This window comes from Oryzias melastigma, linkage group LG19, assembly GCF_002922805.2.
Source record: "Oryzias melastigma strain HK-1 linkage group LG19, ASM292280v2, whole genome shotgun sequence".
NCBI lineage: Eukaryota > Metazoa > Chordata > Actinopteri > Beloniformes > Adrianichthyidae > Oryzias > Oryzias melastigma.
In genome coordinates, this window is record NC_050530.1 from 22,068,068 (window position 1) to 22,077,405 (window position 9,338).

The window sequence follows — 9,338 nt, forward strand, 5'->3', positions numbered from 1 at the left end:
CCCCTGTTCGTAAATTAAAGGGTTTGCACCCTTTGAGATGTGGTGCTATACGCAGACTGGTCCTATGGTTGCGTCCAGACCAGTACTGGTACCCAAACCCTGTACTGGTACCCTAACCTGTCACCAGATGCGGTGTCAGACTTGAACTGGTATCAGACACAGTGCCGGGCGTGAACCGAGACTGGAAGCGAACCGGTACTGGGTTAAGGTACCGGTGTTCTCCACATCCTGATACTGGACCAGTTCCTGTTTGCGGCCCGGAAGTTGGGGACCCATGATTTAATGGGAACAGCCAGCACGTCCTACAGATGTCTACAGGTGTCTTATGGGCACTTATGTGTCATGTCACACCCCATCATGCGTTTGGTAATAAGGAGGCAGTATGAAAACCCTACTGACGACTAGTGTATCGCGTAAGGACACTGTACGACATGTCATAAGTGCATGTAACTTACACCATCTCTACAAATACTTCACGACACGCTTACCATGACAACGGTGCGTTCCTTAAAGTGGGCCATGAACCTCAAGGCAACTGCTCACTCCTTAAGATATAGCCACTCCTTTCTATGACCCTCCCTGAGTCTTGCAAACCTAATAATCCGCAGCACCTGTACAGGTGAACTCCTCCGTACAGGTGGTAATGTAGGAAAAAAGTGTTGCACAAACCAGCTGCACCCTGAAGACCAAACAAATTCATCAAGACACTAGAGACCAAGAGAACTATGTCTTTTCTGTTCTTGCCCACTCCTCTCCTGTGAGTTCATGGTCTTTGAGCGGTCCAGCTTCTTGTCAAGAAGCTACTAGCCAAAATAGCTAGCATGAGCTGAAATGTTGGCTTAACAGCTCCAAATTAGCCTAATAAATGTTAATAAATGCCAAAATAATCCAAAAAGCGAGCAGAATGCCATTATAACTTTCAACTTTACTACACTCTGACACCATATAATATGAAGTAATGACTAATCAACTATTAAATTTGTTGTTGACTGTTTTAATCCTCGATTAGTCGAGTAATCGTGGGAGCCCTAAAGTGAACCCTGGTGTGGTTCACTTCAGTGCAAATGAGAACATAAGTTTTAAGAACGCTTTCACACCAGCATGTTTCATCAGCACTAGAGTCCAAGCTAGCGTTCTTAAAAACGCTGTTGTGGATTTAGGGAGAACACAAGAATAACCGCCTACCAAAACATTTTGTACTTTCTGAAATCTTTTGTTTGTTTTTTAATACAAAGTACGATTAAAAATTGTACCCGTTTTCTGATAATGTCAGAGCTACACCACTAGCTGGTGAAGAGTACTAAGTAATGGTTGGGTTCAGTCTTAGTCCCAACTTTTGTCTACATGTAAATACACTCGGCAAATGTAAATTATACTTTCAATTTGATATTTAGACATTACTGAAGCATAACAACCAAACCTTCACTAACTAATCGTTAGAGACGGACTCATTTCACTCTCTTAGAGTTCTGGAGAACATGCAGTAAAGTGTGCTTTCTTTACCTCAGGACTTCAGATAAACATGACTGGACTTCCCCAAAGTAAGCGTCAGACGAGCACACTCGCCTCTCTCTGTGTGGGAACCTTCAGTAGTCTAAAGTGGTTTCCTTCCCTCGGACCGCCTCACTGAGTCCACATTCTTCCGCGGTGCAAATGGGTGATGGGATTACAGAGGGGTGAGGGAGCCACTGTATACTAGTGGAAGAGCCTGCGTGGTGTTCTGGTAGCTGGGGAGTCTGTCCACTGTCTTCTGGGTATTGGTCAGTAGAGGTTGTGGGTGTTTGCTGGTTGGGCGGATGAAGACGACTCAACACTCATCCTCAGCTGTTGCCTGACGCCAATTGTTGGTTGTTCTCTGGACTCTCAGTACCAGGGATTCTGTCAGTGCTGTTGGAGTGTTGAGTCCCTTTCATCTCATGGGAGCTCCTTTGGGTTGAGTTGCACACTTTAATGGAGACAATTGCTGTAGTTGTTGAACTCTGTGTCACCATTCTGCTTCTTCCCGCCTGATTTGTTGACCACATTCTGCATGGATTTCCTTTAAAGCAATCTTGAGGTTCAACATCTTGTTCAAAGAGCACGTTGCTTGTCTTCAGAATGTATTTGCACATCCTTAGATCCTCTACAAGCTTGAGATAACCCAATTGTAAAAAGTTTCCAATCAAGGCTTTATGGGGTTATCTCAAGTGTTCTCCATCTTGCCATCACTGAACCCAGACAAGAGAGTTTCTCACTCCTGCGTGTGTTAAATGAACAAATGTATTAGTGTTTAAACATTGTGGCTGAGGAGGACCCAAGTTCAGGAGAACCAAAGTTAGCAGGAAAAAAACACAAATCTAAATCTGAAGAACAGAACCTTAACATGTGGAAAAACAAGACAAAACCTGCAGTGAAAAATCTGAATGATTGGATCCAGTTTACCATTTTTTCCATTCAAAACTGTAACTGTTTACTGTGCAGGCTGTAGAATGCTGTCCTGGCTAGCCTGCATCTAAGAACCCATCTAGCCCAGCTTTTTGTTCTGAGGGGTTTGATGGGAAATTCCTCCCTGAGGTGTCTATTTTCCAAGGAGGTCTTTGGGACGTCCCGCCCCCTGTCTGCCTATTTTGAGGAGTCGTAGGGAGGCCTCTAGACCCCCTTCACCAGATGTTCTCTGTTTGGCTGAACCATTGACTGCATATGAGAACTGGACTGAGTGACCACTCCCACCTTGGGTTCCAAACAGATAATACTCGGTGGTCCCAAGAAGTCAAAATCCCATAGACTTCTATAGAGAAATAATTACTCAGTCGGTATATTTGTCAGAATAACAACATCTTCTTGATAAGTCTATTTTTTTGCTTTACTGCAGGTTATTCAAGTTAAATCCTGGCCAATCAGATGCCTACATTAAAAGTAGGTGGTGCTTGCTGGCCTCAAGTCAAATGTTCAAAAAGTTTCAAGTAATGGGGGTATGGACTTTCAACAAGCTCACTTCTGATTGGTGAGAGTTGTTGCCGTAGAAATGTTAACAGAGATCATAGACCACTAATAAGAACTGGACATAATAAGCATTGAGGTCCCTCATAGGAAATGCATTACCTTCAGCGCTCGCAAAATCAGGCCTTGGCCGCCACTTCCTGATACGTCTACTGTCATTTTGGAAACGATTGCAACCCCTCAACAGTGATTAGTTCGAGTCACGTTTTTAGAGGAAGTACTGTCAACCAATCATGAGTGAGCTTATTCCGACTTGGTCAAAGTCCACACCCCTCCCACTGAAAACGGCTCGGAGGAATCAGTCATACAAACGTTGGAGGCGGGGCCAGCGGGAGCCACATGCTTTTACTGAGGCATCTGATTGGTCAGTTTATAACTTGAATAACTGGCAATAAAGAAAAAATATCTTTAAAAATGTAGGATTAGAAAGAACGTGTTAACAAGGAAGCATCAAAGCAGTATTGATTATTCTGACAAATAAAATGACTGAGAAATAACTATTTCTCAATGGAAGTCTATGGGACTTTGGGCTTCTTGCAACCCACAGGTATTTCCTATTTGGAACATGAGAGGGGAGGGGCTGCTCAGTCCACTGATACACATTTCAATGACTGAGACCAACTTGGACCAATCACTGCTTACTGACGTCGTCTGGTTCCAACATGGCCCATCCAGAAATAATGGGGATTGAATTCTCTTCATTTCATTGGAGCTGGAAGTAAGCAGTTTTCTATGGGTGATGTCACACTCACTCGGTCCAGTTCTCTTATACAGTCAACGGGCTAGAGTTGTCTGTAAAAGTCACTTTATTTGTTCCCAACCTTCTTCATGCCCAACCCCCCCCCCCACCCCCACCCTTGATTTTGGGGCATCTGGGCTCTTTTGGAGGGGGGTACTGTGAGGATTGTGATTTCTTTTCATTTTGTGTTCAGGTTATTCTTAGTTTTCTGGCTCTCATTCTGTTTGCCTCGACAAAGACCTGGTTAGGTCTGTTTATGACAGCCCACTGGGTGCATTCTGTGCATTTCAGTGGATTATTTGTCAGAACCTTTGCTGAGTCGCCTTTTTGTTTCTCCTTTTCACATGAAGGTTCAGTTCTTTGCCATATTTGACTCTTTTGCCCCTTGTCTCCTGCGCTTGGTTCCTCCACAGCCAAGAGTTCATGAGTTTAGAACGCATGTTTGGGCAACCTGGATGTGTTCTGCTTTGTTCCCGCCAGGCAAACGCAAAGCTCTCAAGCTAAACTTTGCCAACCCTCCGGTGAAGCCAACATCGCGGCTCCCGCTCCACCCCACACCTCCATCTTTCCAGAACCCTCACATGTGAGTGAACTCCCACTGGGGTAGGGAAGGGGGTCATCATGGTTGATGCTGGATAAACCACAGTAACCAGGCAGTAGGGTTTATGAATAGGCTTCTGTTTGAAAAAATATACACATACTTACACCAGCAGAACTTTACAAATGTTTTTTTTCCATATGGCTTGAGAGGTTGTTCATATATTTTTTAGTTCTTCTTTTCGAATCTTTGCAGCAGATTGAGATTTGTTTATCATTCTATGGGACAGAAGGCAAAATATAGATAAACTTAACCTAAAGAGGAATAATCCCTTCTTTTTTTGGTGTTATGTCAAATCCAAATTCTTCTCTCTATTCCTACATTAACCCCTAGAAATGGAGAAATATGGATAAATCGTTTTTTTCAAATTTGGAAGTTATTAATACTCGATGATGTCGGTCATCTACGTTAGCATCTAGTTTCTGGGATAGCCTCAAGTCCCCGAGATTTCCCCTTGAAACAATAAGTTTTGGCACCACTACAGCTTTAAAAGCCCCTACGATTAGAGGGGTACGGGAAGAATTTAGATTCAGCTCCTCTCTTGTCCTACAGCCTCTTCTTAGCAACCATCGACCATCTCATTTGATCTGATCCCTTCGGTTCTGCAGAGAACGTCTTCGGACACACAGTATCGAGTCGTCTGGAAAGCTGAAGTTCTCTCCTGAGCAGTACTGCGACTTCACGGCAGAGGATCTGAGAGACCTCGGGGAGATCGGCCGCGGGGCGTACGGCTCCGTCAACAAGATGGTCCACAAGCCCACCGGTCAGATCATGGCTGTGAAGGTGAGCGGCGTTCAACCCCAGACGTAGCCAACCAATGGGTGATATGCACGAGCTACTGCCGCGTTCAGTACATGACTGCTCACTCATTTCTGATTTGGGCGGTGGACTATTTACATGGAAATAGTGGAGGATTGGACTTTAACCCTTTTACTACCCAAAAAAAATCCCCAAAAAATGTATTTTTTCTGCTGATTATTACCTTTTTACGAAACCCCTAAAGGGACATTGGATTTAAAAAAAAAAGGAAATAAAAAAAATATATATATATGTAATTTTTCAAAAATATATAGATGCAAGATGGCGCCAGAAACAATCTCTAGTCATTGCATTGTCAGAATTTGTCGGATTTCCTAAACTTTAGGAAACCCTTTCAGAATTGATATCTAAAAAACGTTTTAGGACCATCAGCTTTTAAGATTTTAGATGTGAATTCAAGCAGTTACAGTATGTCAAAGGGAAAAAAGGTCAAAAGCCTAAAACAGAGGTTCCGGTCAAGGACTTCCAGCCAATAATTTTGGGCATAAATGACAGGGGGAGGGACTTCCGGCTAATAATTTGTTTCAGATTTTCTTGAGCAATGTGGATGTTATTTGCTTGGTGAATTATAATGCTGAAGACAACAGACTGGCTCTTGTAATCATCTCTTAAATGAAATTTTAGAAAAAAGTCATGCTCTTTAGGAACACATTTAAACTTTCAAATATTGATTTATTCCAATAATAATCATCAGTTTTGACAGAAATGCTGTCAGATGTCAGGGTTGGACATAAAAACTGTAAAGTCTTCCTGCTCCTCCTGTCTTGTCAGAGGATTCGCTCCACCGTGGATGAGAAGGAGCAGAAGCAGCTGCTGATGGATCTGGATGTGGTGATGAGGAGTAGCGACTGTCCTTACATTGTCCAGTTTTACGGCGCCCTCTTCAGGGAGGTCTGGCAAACTTCATACACTTTTCTTACCAAAGAAATGAGAATATCTCCAAAAGTAACCAGTGAATCTCTGCTGTAGGGGGACTGCTGGATCTGTATGGAGTTGATGTCTACCTCGTTAGACAAATTCTACAAATATGTATATTGTGCGCTAGATGACATCATTCCAGAGGAAATATTAGGCAAAATAACATTAGCAGTAAGCAGTTTGTCTTCATGTTTTGTCCTCATGTTTCAAATCAAATTCTGGAAAAGTTGCATTTGGGTACTAATTCATTGTAAAACGACCTCAGATTTGTATTTTGTCTCTAAATAGACGGTCAAAGCACTGAACCACTTGAAAGAAAACTTGAAAATAATCCACAGGGGTAAGTTACCCTCTTTATTACATCAATAACCGTCTTCAGTGTTTATCGTTGACCCTCAAGTTTGGATTTTCCTACTCATTCTTAGACATTAAACCTTCCAACATTCTCATGGATCGAAGGGGTAACATCAAACTCTGTGACTTTGGCATCAGCGGACAGCTGGTGGACTCCATAGCCAAGACCAGGGATGCAGGCTGCCGGCCGTACATGGCGGTGAGTGAGGCTTTAGTCGCAGCGGGTAAAGAAAAAAACAGTTAAACCTGTACAGGCACACAGGTGGACTGAAGAAAATAGAAGGTTGATAGATATTAGTGAAATTTCCATGCACATTTTTCCTATGGGTGTGCTGCGGGTGACGGGTCAAAGTCAAAGCCCGGGGGCCGGGTCTGGCCCTCCAGATCATTTTATTTTATTGTTATTAATGACCCAATGTTATCTTGCGCTCATTTCTAACGTGTATAATTTTGACAAAATATATTTTTATGGAGAGTAAAATATTAAAAGTTATTTGAGGTTTAAATTGATTTATTCTGGAATAATATTTCTGCATTTTTATTATTCATAATTATGTTAAAAATTACAGTTTAAATTTTTAAAATTTGCCATTGTTCTAGCTTTGTGGACTATTTTGTCATTTGCTAAGATTTTTTAAGCTACTTTGGACTTTAGTTAATATTTCAGCTACATGCTAGCTCTTTTACACATTTTTTGTGCTGTTTTGGAGTTAGGCTAATATTTACACGCTAGCTGTTTTGGCTAATTTCTGATTTTTATTTTTATTTTTTGGGCTATTTTGATGTTTAGCTATTTCTCCAGCTATGTGCTAGCTGTTTTGGCTAACCTAGGTTTTTTTGTTTTAGCTTTTTATACCAATTTGGCATAGCTAATATTTTTGCTAACTATCAGCTGCAGCATTTTCAGCTATCAGTTTCAATGTTTTTAATTTAGCTAATATTTCTGCTACATGCTAGCTTTTTTGGCTAACCTAGGAATTTTTTTTTTTAGTTTTTAAGGCTAATTTAGCATTTTGCTTATATCTTAGCTGGCTATCTGCTCTAGCATTTTCAGCTATCAGCTTCAGTGTTTTTAGCTATCAGCACTAGCTTCTTCAGCGTTCAAATTCATCTTACAGCATTCGCACTAGCATTATCACAGGTAATGCTATATATCTAGTTCATAATTATGTTAAAATGTTACAGTTTTAAAGTTTTAATAGTTTTAGAGTGTTTAGTAAATATTTATTCTCTTCAGCCCGTGGTCTAAGGTGTGTTTTGGATTTTGGCCCACTGTGCGATTGAGCTTCACTAAACTTTCCTGCCATCAATCCAAACCAGCTTCCATCTTTTTCTTGTCTTTTCAGCCTGAAAGGATAGATCCAAGCGCTTCCAGACAGGGTTACGACGTCCGATCTGACGTGTGGAGTTTAGGAATCACTCTGGTGAGACGGACCTCCACTCTGCCTCAATCTGCTGGGAGAGGCCGGCGTCAGCTGAGACTAAACTCCTGTTTGTTTGTTTGTTTGTTTGTTTGTCAGTACGAGCTGGCCACGGGGCGGTTCCCTTACCCCAAATGGAACAGTGTTTTTGATCAGCTCACACAAGTGGTCAAAGGAGAACCCCCCCAGCTCAGCAACTCCGAGGAGAGGCAGTTCTCCCCCAAATTCATCAACTTTGTTAACCTCTGGTGAGTGTTTCATAAACGATCACTATGTGGAGTTCAGTGTGGGATCTCAGACGGCGGCTGTTTTGTTTTCCAGCCTTACGAAGGATGAGTCAAAAAGGCCAAAGTACAGGGAGCTTCTGGTGAGCGAAAACATTCAACAGGAAGTCGCATGTTTGTGTAGCCGTTTCCACGAACGTTTGTGCGTTTGTCCTGCAGAAACACTCCTTCATCCTGATGTACGAGGAGCGCTTCGTGGACGTCGCCAGCTACGTCTGCCGCATCCTGGATCAGATCCCCGCCTCGCCCATCTCACCTATGTACGTTGACTGATGCCGGGGGGAGGGGCAGAGGGTTGGGGGGGCGGAGCTCTCTCTGTGTGCAGTGATTGGTTGGGACACTAAGCTTCGGGATGCTACATCAGCTCACTTACTTATTGAGGGAGGGATGGGGGGAGGGGGGGGGGGCACTTTATTTCAGAAAACCACGGAAATATTTTCATCCATTTTTTCAGCCAGAAGAACTTGAAGACGTTACGCTGACTTAGCAAAATGCAACGCCTCCTTTTGCCTGACCAAAGGAGGAGCACAGCAATACTTGAAGTCACAAAAACACAGTCTACCAAATAAAATGTTGTAAAATGTGCTCGCCTTTTGAACAAAACAGCCTCACTGTCGTTTCATCGTGTGCTCACCATCCAGACATACGTGGAAATCCTCCCCACACGTGTGGAAGTTTGTAAAAGGGAGACTTTGGGGGCGTGGCTTTACCTCCTTATTTGGCCCCTTCCTGCTCTAAATATGCAATCTGGAAGAGCTCGATTTAATGGATGATGGGACAATCCATGTGCTGACCTCAGCGGGTTTCTTCCAACTGTTTTTAGTCACAAAACTAACCATGATGGTGAAACAAAAGCTCCTTCTGGTTTCCAGCTGCTAGACTCTCTGATTTAGCTTCCTCTGATAAACAGTTGTCTGCTTGACTTCCGCCTCATCTCTGCTTTTATTCACACAACACCTTTGAGGGTGGAGTATTCCTGCAACGTTGAGATTTGAGAGCCAAGCTTTTGAGGACGTGCAGCAGATTTTAGCACCAATAAGAGATTTATGTTACTGAACACTGCAGAAAAGCTGCTGCGTGCCAAAGAAACCACAAAGACTTTCCTGCTACGTTCACGTCGTGTTCGACCAACCAATTCTGATGAAAAGTTTAAGCTTCAGGCCTCTGCTTTTAAGTCCGTTTTTGGGTTCTACTGTACGTACAAAACGTGCAGCAATTGAACACAC

The 9,338-nt window shown here is 42.7% G+C and overlaps 1 protein-coding gene across 4 annotated transcripts in view; it reads left to right on the forward strand.

Moving 5' to 3' along the window:
• Positions 1–9,034, forward strand: part of map2k4b (mitogen-activated protein kinase kinase 4b) — a 12,783-nt gene extending 3,749 nt beyond the window's left edge. For 2 of the 4 annotated variants that reach the window (XM_036217157.1, XM_036217159.1), the window contains 12 exons: positions 1,509–1,541; positions 4,199–4,301; positions 4,925–5,099; positions 5,907–6,026; positions 6,105–6,224; positions 6,342–6,393; positions 6,479–6,606; positions 7,754–7,831; positions 7,928–8,076; positions 8,150–8,195; positions 8,272–8,372; positions 8,567–9,034. In XM_036217157.1, the coding sequence (XP_036073050.1) occupies positions 1,509–1,541; positions 4,199–4,301; positions 4,925–5,099; positions 5,907–6,026; positions 6,105–6,224; positions 6,342–6,393; positions 6,479–6,606; positions 7,754–7,831; positions 7,928–8,076; positions 8,150–8,195; positions 8,272–8,372; positions 8,567–8,594 (1,133 nt within the window). In that variant the 3' untranslated portion in view covers positions 8,595–9,034. The remainder of the gene's footprint in view (positions 1–1,508; positions 1,542–4,198; positions 4,302–4,924; positions 5,100–5,906; positions 6,027–6,104; positions 6,225–6,341; positions 6,394–6,478; positions 6,607–7,753; positions 7,832–7,927; positions 8,077–8,149; positions 8,196–8,271; positions 8,373–8,566) is intronic. The other 2 variants (XM_036217158.1, XM_036217160.1) reach the window with 1 other exon arrangement.
• Positions 9,035–9,338: the final 304 nt, after the last annotated feature.